This window comes from Cupressus sempervirens, chromosome 5 (genome assembly GCF_028749045.1).
Source record: "Cupressus sempervirens isolate cs-2001-9-10 chromosome 5, ASM2874904v1, whole genome shotgun sequence".
NCBI lineage: Eukaryota > Viridiplantae > Streptophyta > Pinopsida > Cupressales > Cupressaceae > Cupressus > Cupressus sempervirens.
In genome coordinates this window covers 817,974,468-817,997,836 of record NC_143122.1, presented here as the reverse complement: position 1 = coordinate 817,997,836, position 23,369 = coordinate 817,974,468, and the positions used below count along the sequence as shown (strand labels likewise).

Here is a 23,369-nt window from a genome sequence, read left to right as displayed (position 1 = left end):
AAATATACTTCTTTTGAAATCTTTCCATTTAGGAATGCTGTTTTCACATCCATTTGATGTACCTTCAATCCCTTTGATGCAACAATTGCGAAGATTGCTCTTATGGATGTATATTTGGCAACATGAGCAAAGGTTTCTTCATAATCAATCCCTTCTTTATGAGAAAATCCTCTGGCTACAAATTTGGCTTTATACTTCTCAATATTACTGTCAGTAGCATGCTTTATTTTAAATATCCACTTGGAAGAAATAACAGATTTTCCTTTAGGTCTTGGAACAATTTCCCAAACATCATTTTTCATGATTTTCTTTTGTCATAGCTTCTTTCCAAGTTGTATGTGTAATAGCATCAGAGGGATTGGTTGGCTTTGTTTTGGATAAATCACTTATGTTAGCTGTATAACTAGAGAATCTTTTAGGTCTTTTGCTTTTTCTGACTGTTGTAGAAGGTGCAACAAAGTCTTCGGCTACTTCAATTGTTTTAATGGCCCAAAGTGGCCTTTTCTTTGAATTTTCTTCAAGGTTCATATTTTGAATTTCATCTTCAATTTCTTCTAAGTTCTCCCTCTAGGATCTAGATTCACTATTTCTTTTAGAACTAGATAAAGGAGAAGGTTTATCAAAACTTATGGCTCTTTTGAATGCAAGATCTTCTTCAAAGATTACATCTCTGCTAAGTTCAATAGTTTTCTGTCCAGGTATGAAAATCCTATATGCTTTAGAAGTTTCACTATACCTTACAAAAATACCTTTCCTCTCGAGGGTTCTACCTTGGTTCTCTTTTCTTTTGGAACATGGATATATACAGGACATCCAAAAATCTAAGATGACTTATATTGGGTTTTACTTTAGTAAATACTTCTTCAGGTGTTTTATCTTTAAGATAGGAGTGAGGACTTCTATTTTGAACATATATAGTAGTTCAAGAGGCTTCTGCCCAAAGATAATATTCTAGGTTTTGGTAAAAAATATAGCCCTAGCAGCTTCTATAATTGTCCTATTCTTTCTTTCTGCTACCTCGTTTTGCTCTGGGTTATAAGGAATAGTGTACTCCCTCTTAATCCCTGATTCTTTACAAAACCTTTTAAACAAGTCTGAGGTCTATTCTCCTTCGTTATCAATTCTAAGGGCATTAATTTTATGCCTTGAAAAATTTTCAGTTAACGCTTTGAATTCTTTAAATCTTTGTAGGATTTCTTTTCATTCCTTGCATATAAAAAAGTAAATCCATGTTTTCCTAGAGAAGTCATCTATGAACAAGATATAATACTAGAATCCTCCAAGAGAAGGAACAGACATAGGTCCACATAAATCTGAATGAATTAATTCTAGTACATTATTTGTTTTCCTAGTACTATCATGAAAGGGACTTTTGTTGCTTTTACCCAGAGCACACCCTTTGCAAATACTAGGGTGGTCTTTATTTAATTTGGGTAATCCAGTAACCATCTTTTCCCTAGTTGATAAAGTTTTAAAATTTAGATGCCCTAATCTTCTGTGCCATATTTCATTTGAATCTTTAGCTTCATGGACTAGGGCTTGAATGGATCGACTAGATTCTGTATTCAATTCATGCAAATATCCCTTTCTTTGACCAATTAACTTTGCTTTTTTGATGGAAGAGTTCTTAGCCCAAGTTTATACTTTGCCATCCACGAATGCAACATTATGTCCATTATCTTCAAGTGCTGTAATTAAGATTAGGTTTCTTTTAATCTTTGGTACATAGAGTACACCTTTAAGAAGAAGAGTATTTCCTGATTTTAGTTTCAAAGTACAATTTCCAATTCCTTCAACGGAGTGTGCTGAGTTATCACCAATGGTAACTTCACCGTTAACCTTCTCTGATAAGGAATCTAGAGTTTCTTTGTATCCTATTATATGTCTAGAAGATCCACTATCAATTTACTATGCTTTATTTGAAATTTCATTTGATAGAGAGGAATACAAAACACGATTCTCAGGATCATAAGTATTTTCTTCTCTAATAACATTTGTACAATTTGCCTGTTATTTGGAATTTTCAGGACAATTAGATCTCTAGTGTCCAAATTTTTCACATTTGAAACACTTTATTTTAGATAGATATTTTTTGGGCTTTCCATTCTTTTGATTTCCCATTTTCTTCTTGAAATGCTTCTTCTTGCCTTTATAGGAGTTTGTATTAAGAACGTGAAGTTTTTCATCTTCTACTTTTGGTTTCCCTCCTTTCTTTAGTTTTCTGGATTCCTCTTGAAGACAGTCATTTTTGAGTTTATTAAAGTCCGGGAGCTGATCTCTGGCACTTATTCCTTGTGCGAATGTCTCCCATGAATTTGGCAATCCATCTATAGCCATAAGTGTTAATTCTGTGTCACTAATGATGGTTCTTATGCTTGATAGTTCATCTCTAATGCCGGCAACACTTAAGAAGTAAGAACTTATCGATTCTCCTCTCTTTATTTGAATGTGATTTAGTTGCCTTTTTAGTGCAAGAACCTTGGTTGCATTGTTTACTTCATAGGCATTTCGTAATGCATTCATCATATCAAAGGCAGTTTGATGTTTTGTAAGCATAAGTACAATATCATTTTTAACTCCATCCAAGATGATTTGAATAGCTTTTCTATTTCCTTTGCTCCAAATAGATTTGTGAGGTTCAACTGGGGGTTGTTTGGATGCTCCATCAATGAATTGTTTTAGATTGTTCTCTTCAAGAATCATCATGATTCTGAACTTCTAGGCTTCAAAGTGCTCTTTCCCATCAAACCTTGGGTCTAATTGTGTAAGCCATGGAAGATAGAAGATTGTTGCTTGATGTGTACAAAGTCTGATTAATGAAATTTAGGAGAGCTTAGGTTTGATTATCAGAGCTCTGATACTATGTAAACTTTTTGCTAAATCCTTATTTCTTAATCAGATTTTTAATCCAGTCTTATATGCTGAGAATGATCTTCTAAGTAGTATGAATATTGATGAAATTAGTGCTTATTATAATGCAGATGCAATACTAAATATTTAACTTTTTATTGTTATAGAGAATCTCAGATATAAATTGCAGGATATAAAATGCTTATAGGAGCAGACTGCTATAACCGTGTATTCTATAATCTGCATTTACAACCTACTTATATATCCTTTCTAAAGGGTATGTCCCTCAAGGGACATAACCCATAACCCTTCCTAACTTGGCACCTATAGGAGAGAGATATATATCATTAAATGCCAACAGTAGAGATATATTACTATTAAGAGGAAGTGCGGTCTGTACTGTCAGACCTGTAGGTTTATCTTGGTTAATATTCTTAACAAGCGTCTGGATTTTTGCTGTGTTGTACTGAATACGGGTAATTGAATTCCATTTACATGGTTATTGCACCCTGCCAATGTCATAGTGCAGATATCTGAAATAAATTGTAAACTAGAAATTTATAAACAATAAAGTTATAAACGTGGTAACACTCGGCTTTTTTCTACCCAAGCTATGAAAGGAGCTTGGTTATCTTGATGGGACCTTATGCAACTGGCTATCTTCAATTAGCATATTGTACTTAAAACTAGAAAATCTATTGCAAGCTGAAACAAACATACCGAACCAACCTTTAGTTGCTTTTTAGCTTGCCTAGAATGCCTTGTTAGAAATGTAACAAGATCATAAAGATTTGTAGTAAGTGAAGAATATTGATTCTGTTCTCACTAAGTTTGTCAGTTTGGATTGCTATCTATTTTTTGCTTTTATTTATCTACCCTAGTAACATTTCTGAGGTCTGTTGTTGCAGATATTCTTGTTCCCTTGGATAACTACATATCCAGGAGCACCGAAATTTTTCTTACGTGCAAGGATCCAGACTATCAACAAAGTCTCTTTAAAATGCTTTCATCTGTAAGTGCTCATTTAATATCTGACGAGTTTCATGTAATCTATGCTACATTTTTCCATTGAAACTTCAGTAATTGGCATATGCTCTAAGGAGAAGGAAATGTTTTCTTATGATTTTTTGGGAAATTTATTAAATTTCATTAATTTTGGTTCAAACCTTTGCAGGTGATGTCAGATAAAAATATAGAAGACCATGATATTGAGCCTGCCCCAAAACTTATTGAGGCAGTGCTACAGAATTGCAAAGGCCGAGTCGACGAATGGGTGGAGCCATATCTTAAAATTACAATTGAAAGGCTATGGCGAACGGAAAAGAAGTATTTGAAGGATCTGCTGATGGAAGTGGTGAGAATCATCTGCCTGTCAATGCTTGAAATATTATAAGCATCACACAAAATGATTTGTGTCATCTGAAATTTGACTTTTGTATTGTACGATTAACTTTTATGGTTGGATGTTTGATGTAAGCATTTGCTGAAATATGCCAAGTCCTGCCAAATTATATTGTGTTGAATTCTTTATTGATGAATTAATCAACTTATTTTTTAAATGTTAACATGGGCTATCCTTGCTCTCAATAGGCAAGTTGGTTTGCAGCTAATCAATTTTTATTAAATTGGAAACAAAAGATCACTGAGATTTAATTACTAAACTAGTTGCCAGAGTTTTACAACATTTTTCCTTTTTAGAATGTTCAGTCACTTGGAGCTTTAAATTATCCATGTCTATGATACTTGCAGTCACAACTCTTTCTAGTATGTGCCCCAAGGGACAAATAATTCATATAGTGAACAGCTGCAAAGTTAAAACTTTTTATAGACAATTTGGTTTCAATTATACAGATCCTGCAATTTCTCAGGTACAAAGGCATTCCTAAACAAATAGTTCTAGTTAATTTAGATTTTTGTGAAGAATGGTACCGCACTGTTTACTCGTATGATCTAAAAGGAATTTTGTATCAAGAGAACACTGAAGTATTTGCTTTGTTACTATCTAAATCGAAGGCTTGATAAAGCCTTAATGCAGTTGCTTATTATTATCTCTTGGGTCCTAGGTTTTTTTGACTTTTCTGAACAAAACCTTAATGCAGTTGCTTATTGTGTTAATAGCACAAAAGCTTTAATCTAGTTGCCAGAGTTGTATCATTTTTTCCCTTCATAATGTGACCTGGAGTTGTATATATTTATAATACCATTGTCTATATAAATAATGTTTGCAGTCTTTCTGATGTCTTCCAAGGGACACGGATAATTCCCATAAAGAACATCTACAAACTACAAAATACTGTAGACAAATAAGTTTTACTTAGAAAGATCCCGTCATCTCTTAGGAACAAAGGGGTTTTCCAAAATCTGTAGTCCTAGGTTTCTTTGAATTTTTCGGCCGAACCATTTTACGCTGCTGTTTACTCATATTTGTGCAGAAGGCTTAATTGTGTGCAAACTTTAATGCAGTCGGTTTTGTAACAGATTGCAAATGCTCTATACTACAACCCAGCTCTGACTCTGGGCATAATGCAAAAATTGGGAGTAATTACACAAGTTTTCAATTTGTGGTTTCAAATGCTCCAAGAAGCAAAAAAAAGTGGACAGAAAGCAAATTTCAGAAGGTAATCAATTTTCTCTAATTTCTTAATTCAGTGGATATTTTTAATGGCATTGATTTTTGAGGTCCTGTTTTTAATCTTCTTGTTCTGATGCAGGGAACATGATAAGAAAGTTTGCATTTTGGGTCTTACTTCACTCTTATCACTTCCATCTGGAATGATACCTGAAGAATCCTTTGGTCGAATATTCACAGCTATTCTTGACCTACTTGTTGCATACAAAGAACAAGTTGCTGGTGCGTAATTAGTTTGTTAGATAGACCATTTCTAGCAAGAAATGGTTGCATAATATAATGTAACATTTACCACGCCCCTATATGTGATTGATGTTCAGTAATTGGTTTTTTTGGTAGTGACTTGTCACGTGAAATAGAGTGTATTTTCTAGTTATAGTAGTAAATTTCCAGAGTATCATTTATTTGAGAACAATAATTAGAATAGGTATGTGCCTGCATCTATAATGTTGCAGAAGCAGCAAAGAACAATGAGGAGGAAGACGATGACATGGATGGCTGGAAGACAGAAGATGATGAAGAGGAGGATGATTCTGACAAGGAAATGGGAGTGGAAACTGAAGATGGCGATGAAGCTAATAGTCAAAGGCTTCAGAAATTGGCAGCCCAGGTTCTTGATGATTTTATTCTCCCCTTCTTAGAAAACAGTGTTCAATCATGTTTTTCTGAGGGCGTGTAAATTATTCAGGAATGTAAAATAACTAAATCTGTCCAAATATTTAACTAGGTTGATGGTATGATTTAATTCTCAGGCCAAAGCTTTCCAGTCACACACCGATGATGAGGATGATGTATCCGATGATGATTTCAGTGATGACGAAGAGTTTCAGTCTCCAATTGACAATGTGGATCCTTTTGTGTTCTTTTCTGACATAATGAAAGGTTTTGCACACCTCCCATTTTATTGAGGACAAATTCACAATGGTGTAATTTTTTTGAATATTTGATTATATCATTGGCTTTAAACTTTGTAGTGACTTGGTACTTTTCATCTGTGCTGTTATCAGGGATGAAAGATTCAGATTTAAGGAGGTTTCAGAATCTGAATCAATCACTAGACTTTCACTATCAAGCAGTTGCAAATGCAGTGGTCAATCATGCTGAAGAGAGGAGGGCAGAAATTGAAAAGGAAAAGTCGGAGAAAGCTGCTAGTGGTGTAATGGCATAGTAATATTTATGTAAAATTCCAAAGTTTTGTTTCACTTTGATTTTTCTTGATCCATTTATTATTCATCAAATTTTATTGGTGGGTTTTAGAATAAATGTTCCAAGGCAATTGTGACGGAAGCAACATCTACTGTACACGTCCAGAGTTTTCTAGTGGTCTTTAGATATCCAACATTGGTCTTCGATATACCATATTGTCTGTCAGTCGTTGATGCTACCTGTTTATAAAAAGCGCTGTTGATTGAACACAGGTGGTGTTTAGTTTTGTTTGGAGATAGGTGCCTCGAAGGCCCAACATCTTGTGTAGTAATATAGTTTTGATATTCATGTATTGAATTCAAATTGGTTTTGGAAGAATTCCTCTCACACTGCAATACAAATGTAAGCTGGATATTATTTCACTATTTGACTGGACTTGTCTGGCCATCTTTGTAAGGTTCGCCAAGAAGAGCTATATCAAGAGGACAAGTAAATTCACAAGTATGTCATTGTTATACAAGCACAGAGCAGTAAGGATTGATAATGCCATGCAGGCAAAATTTCTGTACAATGTGATACATCTGGCAGTCTCCATCATTCCCTAGACTGCATGTGGGATTGGAGAATGAGTTTTTTCATTTTTTTTTTGCGAATACAAAGATGATACGCAGATAAGAATTTACAGAGATGAAATTTTATTTTGGTCTGCCAATGGGGATGCCTGTTTGAAATGAATTTTGGTCGATTGCCCCTGTAATCTATTTATAAAATTCGCATGAAAATGGAGAATCGAGACTTAATTTTACCACTAATCTGTGTTATTTTGGTTGGTGAAGAAATTGTAGCTATTTGTTAAATGGGTAATGATGTATTATGATAATCAACTGCTATTTTCTGAGTTATATTTGGTGTGTCATGTTTTATGATGTGGTTAAGGTATCTCCTTAGGGTAAATGTCCTGTTTAGAACTATCGTATCTAGGGGATGTTCATGTGGGTGAAGCACTGATATTCCCTTATGGCGGGTCACCCATTTTAGCACTAGTCTAATGTAGTCTGCAACCAAAGTGGGGTTTGATTGGGTCAAACCATCGAAGGCCAAGCTTGCTTACCTTGCACATTGTATTGGAGCTGTATACTCAAGGTGATATTTTGGGGGTCTCAGTCTTTTTATGGGCATTTCCTAGAGGCAATGAGTGACAAATAAACCATTCTTGCTCATGAGAGGTTGATTTCAGCGAAGCACTAATAATGAAGATGGAGCAACGAATTTGACTCTAGTTAACGTAGTTGAATTTTCTAGAGTATTTTAAGTACCTCTCCGGCGTATGGCATATCGTCTTAATCAAGTGCCATATAGCTCTGTTGACATGAATTGTCTAGTAGGATTATATATAGTATAGAGCATGGAGCTCTTGCACCATCCTTTTTTGTTGCACGCAATGGGTCAATCGTTATTCTTTGATAGGCAACTCTAAAATTACACGCCAAATCTTAATAGTTTTTCTTTAAATTATACTAATTAAAAATAACAATTGGGTTCCCATAGAAAAGTTCAGAGAACATGAAAACGAAAAAGAGCAGTTTTGCAAAGCATGCATTGATTAAGATCCATTGTGATAGGGCGCATCAATATGCCCTAGAAGATTTAGCCAAAATCAAGACCAATAAATTAATATTATCAACTCTACTGGTTAAAATCAATCATAGGAGATTCAAAAAATCAGTCTATTCTTATTTTTACAATAATTTCAGAAATAAAACCTAGAGAACACATTACCTAGGAGTTCTTACATGAAGACTATCATATCAACATATAAAAGAAACAAAAATCTAAATATAATATAAAAACAATTCTTTTTATAATAAAGTGATGTCAGAGAATGCATATTTAACACAATAGTGCTGACATGAACATAATGAAGAAAATTGGTATTTGTAAGAGAAACATAAATCTAAATGAGAGACACAAAACACATTGTAGTTTCTGCCATATGTGTCATGATTATAGTATTGTAGAGTGTGACAATAAAGGGTTAAGATGGAGGAATAAACTTTTTAATTTGAAGGAATGTAAAATGTATTAGAACCACATTCTTTATATCCTTTGATCTTTTAGAGTTGAATGTGAGTAGATAAGTGATAGCTCTTACCAAGTGCAAAATTACTTCTTTGTGTCATTAGAACTTTAACATGAACACTTTCACAAAAAAAGTTACAAGCAGCTCTAAATTGGAAAACTCAAAAAGTGTGCAAGAATTTTAGAACAAAATGGAATTCTTTAACTTCAAGAGTTTTGATACTGGAAAGCATCTTCATAAGCCCTCAAGAAATGTTGTTCAATTTTACTAAAAAAATCATGCATACATTGCAAGGCAACACATTATTTGCATTATTAGTTTTTCCATGAGAAGTCTTGAGATAATAAATAAAATTTCTGCAATATTAGTTTGAATGCAATTATAAAGTTGTCATAAATGTCTTGTAATATGTTGTGAACAAATGGATATTGAGATGTTGTACTACATTAGACAATACCAACCAAAACCCTAAGAAAAGCATAAGCATGCTATAATTAAATTTTACATATAGAAAAAATATCCACAATTTAAATTGCTTATTATTTGTGTCTTAGAGTCTGTAGTACAATAGATTTTATTTTACTTTTAGCATGCATGCAATGTAAGAAATTAGAAACCAATTGTTTATCCTCTAAGAAAGAATTATATGATCAAAAAACTAGAAAAATTGAAAATTATTAAACAAAAATATTTTTTTTAACAAATAGTTAACATTAAATAATTCTTTATTTTATAAAAAATTACAATCGTTATCTTTATACACTATTAAATATTTAATCAACAACTTGACACTCAAAAATGATATAAGATATTTTAAATTTTAAATACATAAACAATAAACATAATTGTACGTACAATAACTACCATTTTAAAATTCTTTGTTACATTATTTAGTTTTAGTTTTAAATTACTTTTAATTCTTTTAAAAGATAATGCTTTAATGACAAAATGAATCAAAATTTTATGAGTTATGATGCAGTGCAATGTAGGAGAATCCCCAAAGGAGATGTCCTAGCCCCTTGCTATATGCAGCAGAACATAATAACAAGAAACAACAATGCAAGATCTGATACCAAATCATAATAATATATTCATAAAATATAACTGATTACATGCAATGTGCCGGGCTATAAGGCCTTCCCGGTTACGGCCAAATACAAAGCAAGTAATAGTTCTGCAAGATCCAATCCCACACCCTAGCTAGTCCAGATCCACACTCTGGTAGAAACCTCCAAGGAAGATCTCAACTTGTGCTCGCAAGCCCACCAAGCAATCTCCTTGTTTTTTTAAGCCCCAACTACTAGCCCTTCTCAAAATTCGCTCGTCCAAGCTCCTCTACTTCTCCTTCATGGATGAATAATACCTAAAGACTTCCCCACAACTCCTATTTATACCAATCTAAGCCACAGGTCGACCGAGAAGACAAATTAAATACAAATACATAAATTAAATGCCAAAGTCGGCCTCCTACAACAATTAAATTTTCAAAATTGACGTCTTAGTAAAATTGCAATATCTCCTAGCTCTGGATGAATTAGAACTCGAGCTTTGAACTGTAGGTAGAAATCTAGGCTCTTTTCCATCCTTGAAATTTTCATTCTCTAACTCGTTGTAGAAAATTAGATACATGGCCTACAACAGACACAAAATTCCTAATCAAAGCCAAGCTCCTCCCAGACCATGCCGAGAAACCATAGACCATGCCAAGCAACCAAGGACCTTGCTGAGCTCCTGTCCAAGCACCTTTCAAAGCAACTACCGAGCTTCCTCTCATGAACTCCAAAGTAGCCACTGAGCAAACCCAAGATGCTCCTGCATCAAGTTAGTACATTTTATTATTATTAATTTGACTGATGGTAAGGTAAAGTGTGGTGTGACATATCTTTTATAATAATTATATTAATTTCATAATTAATACAAAAAGTTACAATTTTAAATTTTTATTGATTTTTGGTTTTAAAAATTAAATATCTCCATTACTACCCAATAAGATTTCAATTAAATACTATTCTTGTTTTGTTAAAAATAACATAAAAATGTTCAAACTTTATAAAGAATTTAAATTCTGAAATTCTTTAATGATAAAGTAAATGTAGTGTCACATCATTTTTTATGATATTTTCAAAGATATTAATTGCACAATTAATGCCAAAAGTTAGAACTTTAAATTTTACTATTAACTTTTGGTATTAACTTTAAATTTTTATTGATTTTTGGTTTCAAAAATTAACTTTCCCTTTTACTATTATCAGCCAATAAGATTTTAGTTAAATAGATTTTTCCTATTTCAAAAAATAGTAAAAATGTTAATAAAAAAACTTAGAACCTAAAAAAATACTTGAATCTTATATTGGTTAAACTAATATATTTAATATCTTTTAATTGCATCTAATGAATGTTTAATAAATAATTTTAATCTCTAGAATGGAATTTTTTTTTTTACAATATATATTTGGAAAAGTTCATATATAAAGATATCAACAAGTATGATAAACTTTTTTTTTTCACTCGTTATGAGGTCTTTTACTGTTACCTCATAATTAAGCTGACAGGCTTATTTTGAAAGAGACTCGCCAGATTGTTCAGATTATTTGATGATGTCTAGACCAGAAGAGATGGGATGATATGGATTTTGTATTCACGTCATTGAAAACGAAATAGTAATGTCTGTGTTGCTCTCATTGCAGATAGATCTCATTAATTCGTATGCCACCTCTGCACACCACCTACATTTAATGTTTTTGTTATCTGGTTCGTAATGTGAAAGACTGCTACTATAAGTACTTCGACTCTGGTGGAATTTTTATCTGCAGTTTATGAATGAATTGTAAAATTCAATAGTTTTGATAACAATGAATGAACTCTAATATTATTTTTATAATCATTCTGGTTGAAAAGAATGCTTTATTTGAATTTGTTTTTTTTTTTCAAAATATTAATGTCATCCCATATTCTTATTATTTGTAGCAGAGTACTTTGAAATCTTTGGAACCTTGAGTTTCGATTAGACCAACCTATGTGTTTTAAAGACGTGTAGATGGAAGATCAAAGAATATATAAGGACAGAAAAAACAATTGAGGGATTCAAAGATCAAGCGGTTAAAAATCAAATAGAGAATCTAAAGATGAAACACTCAGCAGTCAAATTGAAATTAAATATTGCGAGTAAAAATTGATAGAAAATAATGTGAAAGAGGCTGGTTGCAATACGAGTTATTTATATTTTCAGTTAGAGGGCGGAGTGAATGTTCTTACAAATCAAAATGCAAAGAATTTTTTATTTTCTTGAGTTTGTGTGATAAGTTACCAAAAAAATGCAATTTTTCGTAAGTATGTGTGATAAGTTGCTTAAAAAAGGTATGTAAAACCGTTCTTATAGTCTAAATAAATGACCAAGTGACAAAGAGAATTAAAAATAATAATATAAATATATGGAAGAAGAAATATAAATAGATAGAGATAGAGATATAAATATATGTAAGACGAGATATGGATGATTGAGACGTAAAGAGATTCTTAGTGTGTAGTGTGCCCATGAAGAAGCCTTCTAAAATTTATGTTTTCTAGGCATTTTATTATTTAATTATAAAATGTAATGTAAAATTATAATATATAGCTAAATTATTTTTAAATATTTATTGAAAATAGTTAACACGTACAAGATTAAACTCTGAAAGCTCTACGAACTAGGAGTCATTTTGGCTTCTTGATTTTTGTTAGGCTTGCCAGAGATGCGAGGTGGCAACATTCTATCTCTCTTGTTCTATTATTGTAGGGTATTTGTGCAACTTAGTCTGGTTTACATACTTGTTTCCCTCTATTTCTTTTATGTTGTCTGTGTTGTGATTTTTGTACTTGCTTTTATTTCATTCCTTGTATGAATTTAATTCTTGTATGATTGCTTGGTTTGATGAGGTTTTCGTTTATGGTTTGATTGTTTGATGGAAGATTCATTAAATGCAGGTAATAAAGAGGCCATGGATATTGATATTGATAAGAAGGATGAAACTAAAGAAATTGAACATAATAAAATGCAAGAAACTCAGGTTGATGATAAACCATCCTACAGGGAAGTTCTTAGAAAAGATTCAATTGTTGACTGTCCACGTTGGATTCAATAGCAATTTCAATAGTGTCCAAAGTGGGAAACACAGGAGATTTGGGGGCACAAATGCTTGAAGATGGATTGGGAAGCATAAGCGTCGTCCAAAATGACAACCCCAAAGGAGGAAAAGATGGCAAGTCTCCTTCTTCTGGTTTGAAGATTCTCTCATTGCCTCCCAACAAAGAAATGATCAAAACAATTAAGGGTGTGCAATCTAGACTTAGGAATGTGACAATTTTCTTTGTTTGTATTGAAGTTGAGGAAAGATCAATCCATAGGTCCCAAAAATCACTGCATGTAAACACCTATCATAGAAAGAGAGAAGCAAAGTTGTGGAGGCTCGAATTCAGAGTTCCATGAAAGAGGAGATATTCTTGATGTGCAAAAGAGAATTTTCTATTCAATCAAAAAGTGTTAATTATAAAGAGATCAATCCTTATAAAGGAGACCAAAACCCTAAAAGGTAAAACCTAGGTTGCATGATAATAATTAATTATTGTATGCCTAAAATTTAGCTTAAGAAAACAAGAGATAACAAAAAAATATCTTATTAACAGCCCCCTTAAAATCAGGTAGTAGCTAGAAACCTAGAAAGTACCACTAAAAGTAAAATTTTTGACAACAAGGTCTGATGAGGTAACCAAGCACAACCAGATCTCTAGAAAGAGGAGAAATAGAGAAAACCACATGGGAAAAAATTGTACTCCAAGAAGAGATGGAAAAAATGCTAAAAGACTAGTGAAGGATGATCATGAAGAACACCACTGAAGCATGCATAAGCTACAAAGCTATGTTGAAAAGTAACTGTTGATCTAAAGTATCTCTGCTGAAATAAAACCTAACCAGGTAGAGAAGACTATAATCTGTATGAGTGTCCTCATATACTACTCAAATCAAGAGGCACACAAAGGCAAACAACTAAACTCGAAGATATGGATGACATAAACACTAAAGCCTGAAGAGTTGATTAATCAAACTTGGAAGGATGCACCCAAAGTAGGAAGGAAAAGTACAATGTCTATATGGTAAATGATCCATCTCACCGAAATGCAAAGGTACCCAACCACTATATCCACCTAGTGCATAGGAGCAAATACTGAATACACAGCTCACTCCATAAAATTAAGGAAGCATAAGAACCAATAGAAGAAAATGCCCCCTCCCTTAATGCATATAAGGGTGAGGTGACAAGCAAATAGAAAAGTGGGCCAATAAAATTGCATGTTAAGGAACCACAATCAAGATGCACGAAATAATACATATATATGTATTGAGGTGATCAATCTCAAACACGTCATGAGCCTAATGTCACACGATGGAAACTCACTAGACAAAAGTAGATCACAAACAAAGGCAAAACATCAACCCCATGACACATAATTAGAGTAGTGCATGTACAATACAACACAAGATATGGTGAATCTCAAGAATGCAATAGTTTATATGAATGCCCTTAGATGACACTGCTCAGATTAGAAGGAAAAACAAGGAAAACAACCGAAATAAAAAATACAAATGCAATGTGACATTTTTATCTCAGTGCGTTTGCAAAAATACATACAATAGATGTCTACAAAGGCCAGAAGAGACATGAGTTTGATACAACAGAAAGTATAGCCCAAGATGAATCATCTAAAACAACGAAAAATGATCCTTTAATTATTAAGTCACTTATTATCTCTAGTTTACTTAAGCTAAACTTTAGGCATATAATAATTAATTATTATCATGCAACCTAGGTTTTACCTATTAGGGTTTTGATCTCCTTTTATAAGGATTGATCTCTTTGTAATTTATTAATTCATTTTTGATAATAAAAATTTCTCCTTTTGCTCATCAAGAATGTCTCATCTATGGATCTGGCAATTTCAGCCTCCATAGTCTTTTGCTTCTCTCTTCTGTGACAAGTGTTTGCATGTACGTGATTCTTGGGAGTTGTGCAGTTGATCTTTCATCAACTTCAACATAGTATCAGAGCTCCAGATCTTCATGCCCCTGTTTTGTTAATGAGAGATTTGTCTTGGCTTTCAGATTTGTGCTTTTTTGTTTTTTAATTTTAATTTTTTTTTTTTTTCTCTTTCAGAGGGTTTCATTTTTAAGAGGATTTTTGTATTGAATATGGGGTCACTGATTTTTGGTGCACTTTGAGCCCAAACAGATATCACCGTTGAGCTCAGCGTGTACAAAAACCCCTATTTTCATATAAAATTTGTCCAATCCGAACATAGTTGGAATTTGAGAAAAAAATTGCTCCTAGATTAGACACATTTCTCGAGATAACGATTTTCTAATTCTTTGGGATGTGAATTGAGATTTTTTGATTCAAAAATTGAGATTTTTTGGCATGTTTCCCGATGTGGTGCTTTATTATTTTTGGCATGCAAATCAAGATTTTTGCATGTAAATCATGATTTTTTGTATGCAAATCGTGATAGTTTTGGTACAAACTAGTACACTTCCTAAGGTAATTTATGGTATTGGTGGACACACTTTCTGATGCATTTTGGCATGGATCCCCAGACAATACATTTTTTATTTTGCCATTCCAACGCTTTTTTTGACCTACCTATGGTATTTTGTCCGTAACTTTCTCATTCAGACTTTGTTTTTCATAGTCGAGATATCGCCGAAAAGCTGGTTCTGAGCTTGTTCCAATGGTACAATTTATTTAGAATTTTGATTTTGTTTGGTTGTCGATTTATGTAGTCAAAGTCAAAGGTTCTATTTTGCAATTTGGGAGACATAGCTTGAGACATTCTATTTTCCACATTCTGCTCCACGCACATCCCATTCAATTTTTTCTTTTTTTGCATTCTGATTAATATCTTGGTTGTTTTAGGTCTGAGGATTGATTGTATTTTTTCAGATGATTTTTCATGGGTTGTACTATCTATTGTATCAACCTTATGTCTTTTTTGATATTTGTTGACATCCTTTTGTAGTATTTTTGCAAACACACTGAGATAAAGTGCCACTCTATTGCATTTTGGGATCTTGCACATCTTTGTATTTTGTTATACTCGCACTACATTATAAAGTGTCTTGGGTAGTTTCATGTTGGCCATATTCACCATTTTCCTTTGTCAAGTGAGTGTTCCTTCTATGACATTAGCCTCATGATGTGTTGATGACACATGTTATTATAGGTGTTTGTACTTCTCTTGCACTCTCAATGTTCTTGGTTCTTCTTTCTGTAGGAGATATTGCATTAAGTTTATGTTCATGTCTTATCTCTCAGCATTATAGGGAGGTTATGTTGGTTCTATTGCTTTCTTGGTTCGATGGAGTGAGCTATGTATTCAACATTTGATCCTATGTACTAGGTACTAGGTGATTGCAGTGGTTGGATACCTATGCATTTTGGTGAGATGGATCATTTACCATATAGACATTATTTCATTCCTATTTTTGGAGGCCTTGAAGATAACTTCCATCTTCGATTGATCAAATTTTTAGACTACTTTTCAGACTTAGTCTTCTACCTGGTCATGTTTTATATGAAGGATTTGAGCAAATATGCAAATCAAATCCATGAAGCCCTCAAATACCTGTATGTAGAAAACATGTCACAGAGAAGAAAAAGACAAGAAGAGGCAAGGGTTTGCTCTAAAAACATGCAAATTGTATTCTCAGATAAAGAAAAGATGTAGAATTACAAAGAGATCAATCCTTATAAAAGGAGATCAAAACTCAAAAAGGGTAACGTAAAAAGTTACAAAGGGTAACCTAAAAGGTAAAAGCTATTTAATAATTACTAATTAATTATTAAATAGAGAATGCAAAAATCACATAAAGAGAAATCTTAAGAAGGGATAAAAGGTAATTTAATTAATGAAATTAAATTAACCTTTTGCTTTAACACCCCCCTTAAGATGAGCAACAATGAAGTTACAAACAATGCAGAAAGAGCAAGGAAACTACAATAAAATGCTATATTGATCCTTCTCGATAAGATGTCTTAATGCTGTATCCCTCTTTCTATCCTCTGTTCTTCTTTAACTGATTCTACTATTCACTCTTTCAACATAACTTCTAAGTCACCTTGAATGCTCTGCATTCAAACTATCTTGTTCGCTCCTTCAATTCCTTAAACATTCCATAATCTCTCCATAAACAGTTTAGGACTTCATCCTCCTTAAGAAGACTTAGGTGGCTTAGGGTTAGGTATGAATCTATGGCTGACATTCATCCATTTTGCTGCTTAATTCTTCCCATTTTTTGATTGGCTGCATGTAATTGCATGGGGAATCCAAATAGAGATTCGTCCTTATCTCTAAAATATAATCTTAAGTTGGCTAAAAAATGGTTTACATAGTTGTTTGTGCCATTACATACAAATATGTCAAAATTGTCATTCAGTATATGAAATCTCTAATGTTTGGCATGCACTATTTTGTATACTATGACTCGGTGCCTACATTACTCAACATCCACTGTTTACTCGGCTCCTAAATCACTCGGCATGGTATATTTTCTCAGCACTTGAGCGACTCGGCACTCATTGCAACTCTGCATGGTCTAATATTTACATGTTGTGCTCAACATGTATTACTAGTTTGACATGAACTAAGTAAATGGCTTATGTGTGTTGACACTCACTTGTCCAAACTAATCTGAGATCAACAATCTCCCCCTTTGACATGAGTGTCAAAAACACTTGAATATATAATATTATCATTAATCTCTTGAGCATAACATATCCATGACTCAGCCTATATTCAAAGTTCCAAATTTTCAAAATTTGGCACTAACTTATATACCTTAAAATTTGATAACTTCCCCTGAGTTAATATGTTTGTTTTGTATCCAAAATCTATGCTCCTTTCTGAGTAAATGTTTCTTTGCTAATACACTTTGACTTCAATGCACTGCATTATTGATACTCTTTCATCTGATATGCTCTCTCTTAGCTGATAACTATCCCTTTTTGTTGCTGTTTCTCAAAAATGTATATCACCCCAATTATATATCTCTGCTACTATGCTCCCCCTTTCTTATTTATCTCCCTTTTGTTCATATTCTCCATATTATATTTCTCCCCCTTTTTGACACTTATGTCAAATGGGCTATACACCTATAATGTGTTTGTCTAGAAAATATTTGTGGACAACCATTATTATCCTTAGAGCTGCATCCCAGTTATCACATGCAACATCCAATGACTTAATTTGGATTGCAAGCTTGACAACAAGGTGTACTAGACCATCTAAACTAGAAAGATTGGGGTCTTTCTTCAATAGAGTTTCAACATAGCCTAGCTCCTTGTGCATTACCTCCATATGTGGGATGAGGGTAACTTGAATACTTGTCAATTTAGCTCTAATATTAGCCTCATCTGCTGTTAAGATAGCTAACTGACTCTCTGTTTGAAGAATTGTTCTAAAATGCTTCTCACTCTAAGCTGGATTTGTAGGTAGTCTTGCACCTAATGTAGATATTTAACTTTCCAATCTCAGAATGTGACTTCTGGTCTCTTGGGTGAAAAGTGTAGGATTACATAGTTTTGTATACGATGAGAATATATTCTCAAGTGCCTTCTTCACATCCTCAACCTTGGTTACCAATGCAACTTGTTGTAGTGCTATCTTACTAGATATTTTCTCATTTACCTTGCCTTGAGACTTCTTTTCAGACCATTCTAATAGTTTTGCATTTGCATCAAGGTCTTCATTTGTGACCTTTTCCACTATATCAGTCAGTTGTTCTATGAGTGGCTTGGTCTCTTCAGGAGTTGGCAGACTAAATGCGTCTAGAAAGTTGTCCTTGATATCTTGAAGTGCTTGCTTCTACCTGTGTTCTCTCCTAAGCATTTCTTGATGCTTTTTCCTTTCTAAGGCTTGTTGCAAAATGCATATTTGTTCCAATGTCATAGTATCATAGTCATACTTTGGAATAAAAATGTCTTTTTCAAGGCTTATGTCTCCATAATGTATTACCTTTTCCACCTTTGACGAGCATAGGCTTGGCACTGAGATCTGCCGTGGAGTAGCATCTGTGCTCGACCTCTGAAGAGTTTGTGTAGAAGGAGTGTCAAATGTTGGTAAAGCTACCAGTGCTTGGATGGCCACTTGTTCCTTCACCTTTGGTTCTGTCTCTTTTGGCTTGCCCTGGTCTATCACTATGACTTGGGTTGCACCTTCTTTATGTGTTGTAGGTACAAATGAATCTATCTGTTCTGTTTCATTCTGTTGTCTTGTAGTTGTGTCTTGCTCTTCTACTTTCTTCTCGATTGTATCAACCTTAATAGATGTATCTACTATCATTTGAATTAAGCTTGTAGGCAACTGAAGGGATGATGGAAAATGGTTCTTGTGGATTCACATTTTCCCTTGTGACATTAGTTACTACTTTTTGTAGTTCTTCTACACTAACCAAAACAAGATTGCCACATAATTTGGCTTGCAAGGTAGATTGATCCAATATCTTCTTTAAGTCTTTTGCAGTAAGAGGATTGATGTTATGAATTGATGGATCAGAGATATCCTTAATAGTTATAGTTTTAGTGGTTTTGGTTGTGTTATGGGGAGGACTAATACTCGACACTTTTGTGTCATGCACACTCTGTTCTTCTTGCTGCTCCTCAGTTGTTGCCTTGTCATCATCTTGGTTTTCTGTCTCTTCACCAACTATATTGTCTTTTTCATCATCTTCCTTATCATCATCTTCCCTGTCATCATCTCTATCATCATTTTTACCGTTTGAAGGGTCAACTTCTCCTTTCTTCACAGTGGTCAACCCATAAATGAGTTTCCATATTTGAGTCGATTTCCTGACAACATCTTCAATATTATTTTGGAGAATGCTAAAGGCTCTGTATTTAGGTGTGAACCTAACTGCATATTTCTTGAATGCCTTGGCAATTTGTCCCTTTTTCAACTCTGGCATTACTTGGGCTAATGTTGTTTCCCTATTTTGTCTTTCCAAATTCAGACAATAATGCCATTTTTGCTCAACAATATCATATAGGCTTCTAGGTATTGAGCTAACAAATTCTAGTGGTGTGTTCTTAAATTTTGACATCATGGCATATAATGCCTCTTCCACTTGGTTTTTCTCTTCTTTCCCCAATTTATCAAAATCAATATGATTAAAACCTGATAAATCAACATTGCTCTTGACATTTTCACACAAGTTCTCAAGATTTGAGAGAGGATTGTGACTTACCACCTTGAATTGGCTATTATCATCTGATTTTGTCTTCTCTTCATCAGAATTTGGTTGAGCCACATACTTCCTTCTCTATCTTTTCTTTTCTTGTCCTCCTTGCTCTGTCTGCTTTGACTTTTCCTTGGCCTTTTGGGTAGTTGCACGTGTGGTGGCCCTTGTAGTAGGTATAGTAGGCTTTGGCTAACTCGGTTTTAAAATTTTCTTTTCCTTTCCCATTGGTTGTGCCTTTGCCTTCCTCTTCTTTGGCTTGGTAATAGTAAGTGCTTCCTTGGATTCTTCTCCCTCGGCACTTGCAGTTTCCTCCTCTTCTTTATCTTCTCCCATGCCTTGAGTTAAAGATAGAGGTTCTTGAGCTTGTGCTTGTTCTTCCTCTTCGTCCTCTTCTTCTTCTTCCTCTTCCTTCTTGGCACCCTCTCTAGATTTTGCTTTCAATTCCTTTACCAACTTATCCTTCTTCTTGATTGTACAGGTAGTTTTCAGTTCCATGTCAATCTTTGATTTCACCATCTCATAATTTCCAAAAAATTTAGCAGTCTTCTCTACTTCTTCTGCAAGTAGGGCTATTATGGCTACTGAGGCTTCATCTACATTGACCTTATAACCTCAGGGTCTTAACCATCATACCCTTGGTGCGGTAGCTTGCACAAATGTGTAGTCAACATCAACAAGAAAACATTCATCATTATAATGTTTCTCAACTAAGAAAACTAGTACTCTAAGTCTCTGCTTCATTGACCTTTTGAAGTCTTCAAAGTATCTATTCATTGTGGATTCAAAGTTTTCTCCTAGTTTCTCAATGTACTCTCCAATCTGTGTTGCAACTAACCTATTGGTCTTCCATCCTACTATTCTAAACGAGGGAAATGTGTTCCGTATATAAAATAATATGCAAACTAGTATACAACCAAACTTGCATTGTGCACTCTTGGTTTTCCTTATTGCTCCAAGGTTCTCCATAAGTTATTGTAATTGAAGTTCTACTAGATCATGTGTATGATCTTTCTTAACAATCTTATAATCAACATCCACAACTATGTAGGGTACACTATTTAGTCTACTAGATTGATAGAATTTATGTGAGATTATCCTTACTGCAAAGTTGATAAGAGGATTTGTGATTGTATCTATAGTCATACCTCTCTTATTCCAGACTGCTCCAGTGTTCTTCTCAATCACTTCCTTGGAATCACTTCTGAGTGTCTTCGATTGATCTAGGGTTGGGTAGCCAATAACCCTATGCATTATTCTCTTAGTTATTTTGATTGGTCCTTCCAACCACAAAGAACCATCATGAATTTGGCTCAGTACAATTTGTATCCACTTAATTTTAAATACATTTGAAAAATCTAGGGCTCGTGTTAAACCCTTTTTCTCAACAATTTTGAATTCCTCCTTCAAAACAACATTTTCACACAACTTGTTGTATTTTTCTCTTATCTCCATATCACCAATACTTTCTATCTTGCAATCGTAACATTTCCTCACATCTTGCACCATTAACACATTTGGTAGGATCATAGACAATATGCCAGAGGGGTCTTGTTTGTAAGAGATGTTAGGAATGGCTTTAAATATAGGCTGCTTAACTTCATTACTAACTAGCTGAACATTTAAAACTTCCTTTCCTTCAACATTTTTCAAACCTGATGCCTTTGTGACAAGCTAGGGTTTATGAAAATTTAAACCACGTAGCTCAGCTCTTGATAAATACCTTTGAAAATCTAATGAACTGGAAATGAATCACTGCATAAATCTTCTTTAATCGCTTCTGAAAAATTTCCAGTTTCTTTTATCTTTTCTCGCTCTTTCTTGATTTCAAAATGATGAAAAATGAGCTCAAATCAATAATATACCCTTTTAAAACCTTGCATTTAATGCTAAATTCTTACACAGCTATAAGATTGGCAATAACCAATTTTGAGTTCATTTGGCATCCATTGATATTTCCATCACTCGATAGCTACTACGAGCTTGACATCCACTAACTAGTTTAACAACTTGGCATCAACTAACATTCCACTCAGCACATACAAGAAACTTTTCATATTCGTCAACAACATGAAAAACTTAAAGATTTGTCTTGAATTTCTAACAACATCTTGCATCTTTACTTATGCTAATGTATTTTTTTTAGTACTATCTCCTTTTTGAACTAATGCATAATATAACCTTTAAATATCAGTCCCACATACCTCTTGTTTTCCTAGTTTGATGAGGTGTGATCACCTGACCCATTGGGTGAAGTGGTCCCTTCTCCATTTGATATGTTGCAAAAACCTTTCTTCTTCCATGTCTTGTTCATCTCATCTTTGATGTGTTCAACATCTGCCTTGCCTTTACCTTTATCAAATTCACAGCTTGGTGCCTTTGACCTCGTTGGATAGTATTTACTGATACAACCATTCTTCAAACAACTAAAACATGTAGTTTGACTCAACCATCTTTTGTAATTGCCATTGAAGTGTGTCCTAATACAATTCTCAGAAACATGTCCATATTCTTGACAATAATGACAACTATATCTTGTGTTATAATCCTAATTGTAAGAGTTCCTAGTGTTTCTTTCTTTGTTGGCTTGTTTGATGACCATATGGATTTGGATTTGCATTCAAAAGCTCTATGTCCATAATTCTAACAATTGTAGCAATATCCTTCAAATCTTTGTGTATGCATGGTCCTAGTTCTGCATTTATGTGCTTGATGACCTTGCTTGTTGCACTTATGACAATGAGTCATGTTCTTAGGCTTAACATTCCGATTTTTAATTTTGCTCCTACACACATTAGCAGTATGTCCTTTCTTACCACAATTATGACAAGTAGGTTTGGAGTTCTTACCTTTGGTGTTCCTTTCTTCTGCATATTTGGATGATTCTCCTTCTTCAGTGCTTGTGTAGCCCAATCCTGATGTATCATTGTTGGATCTAGGAGATCTCAATAATTGCTCAAAGTATTTGATGGCTTCATTTGGACATTCATCATGGACATTCATCTTACAAACTAAAACCCTTACAAAGGTTGATGTAGCACAAGGCACAAGAATTACCAAAGGAGATGTCCTAGCCCCCAACAAATAACCATGCAACGAAAAAACAATAGCAAGAAGCAATAATGCAAGATCTGATACCAAATTACAATAATATATTCATAAAATATAACTGATTACATGCAATGTGCCAGGTTGTAAGGCCTTCCCGGTTATGGCCAAATACAAAACAAGTAATAGTTCTGCAAAATCCCTCAAGATCCAATCCAAACACTAGCTAGTCCAGATCCACACTCTAGTAGAAACCCCCAAGGAAGATGTCAACTTGTGCTCACAAGCCCGCCAAGCAATCTCCTTGTTTTCCAAGCCCTAGCTACTAGCTCTTCTCCAAATTCGCTCCTCTACCA

The 23,369-nt window shown here is 33.9% G+C and overlaps 1 protein-coding gene across 1 annotated transcript in view; it reads left to right on the top strand.

Moving 5' to 3' along the window:
* SAD2 (ARM repeat superfamily protein) overlaps positions 1–7,437 on the top strand; it is a 36,673-nt gene extending 29,236 nt beyond the window's left edge. Inside the window, exons 16-22 of the mRNA XM_089832651.1 lie at positions 3,759–3,862; positions 4,025–4,204; positions 5,329–5,468; positions 5,562–5,701; positions 5,935–6,089; positions 6,232–6,361; positions 6,487–7,437. Of these exons, the coding sequence (XP_089688777.1) occupies positions 3,759–3,862; positions 4,025–4,204; positions 5,329–5,468; positions 5,562–5,701; positions 5,935–6,089; positions 6,232–6,361; positions 6,487–6,647 (1,010 nt within the window). The 3' untranslated portion in view covers positions 6,648–7,437. The remainder of the gene's footprint in view (positions 1–3,758; positions 3,863–4,024; positions 4,205–5,328; positions 5,469–5,561; positions 5,702–5,934; positions 6,090–6,231; positions 6,362–6,486) is intronic.
* The last annotated feature ends 15,932 nt before the right edge of the window (positions 7,438–23,369 follow it).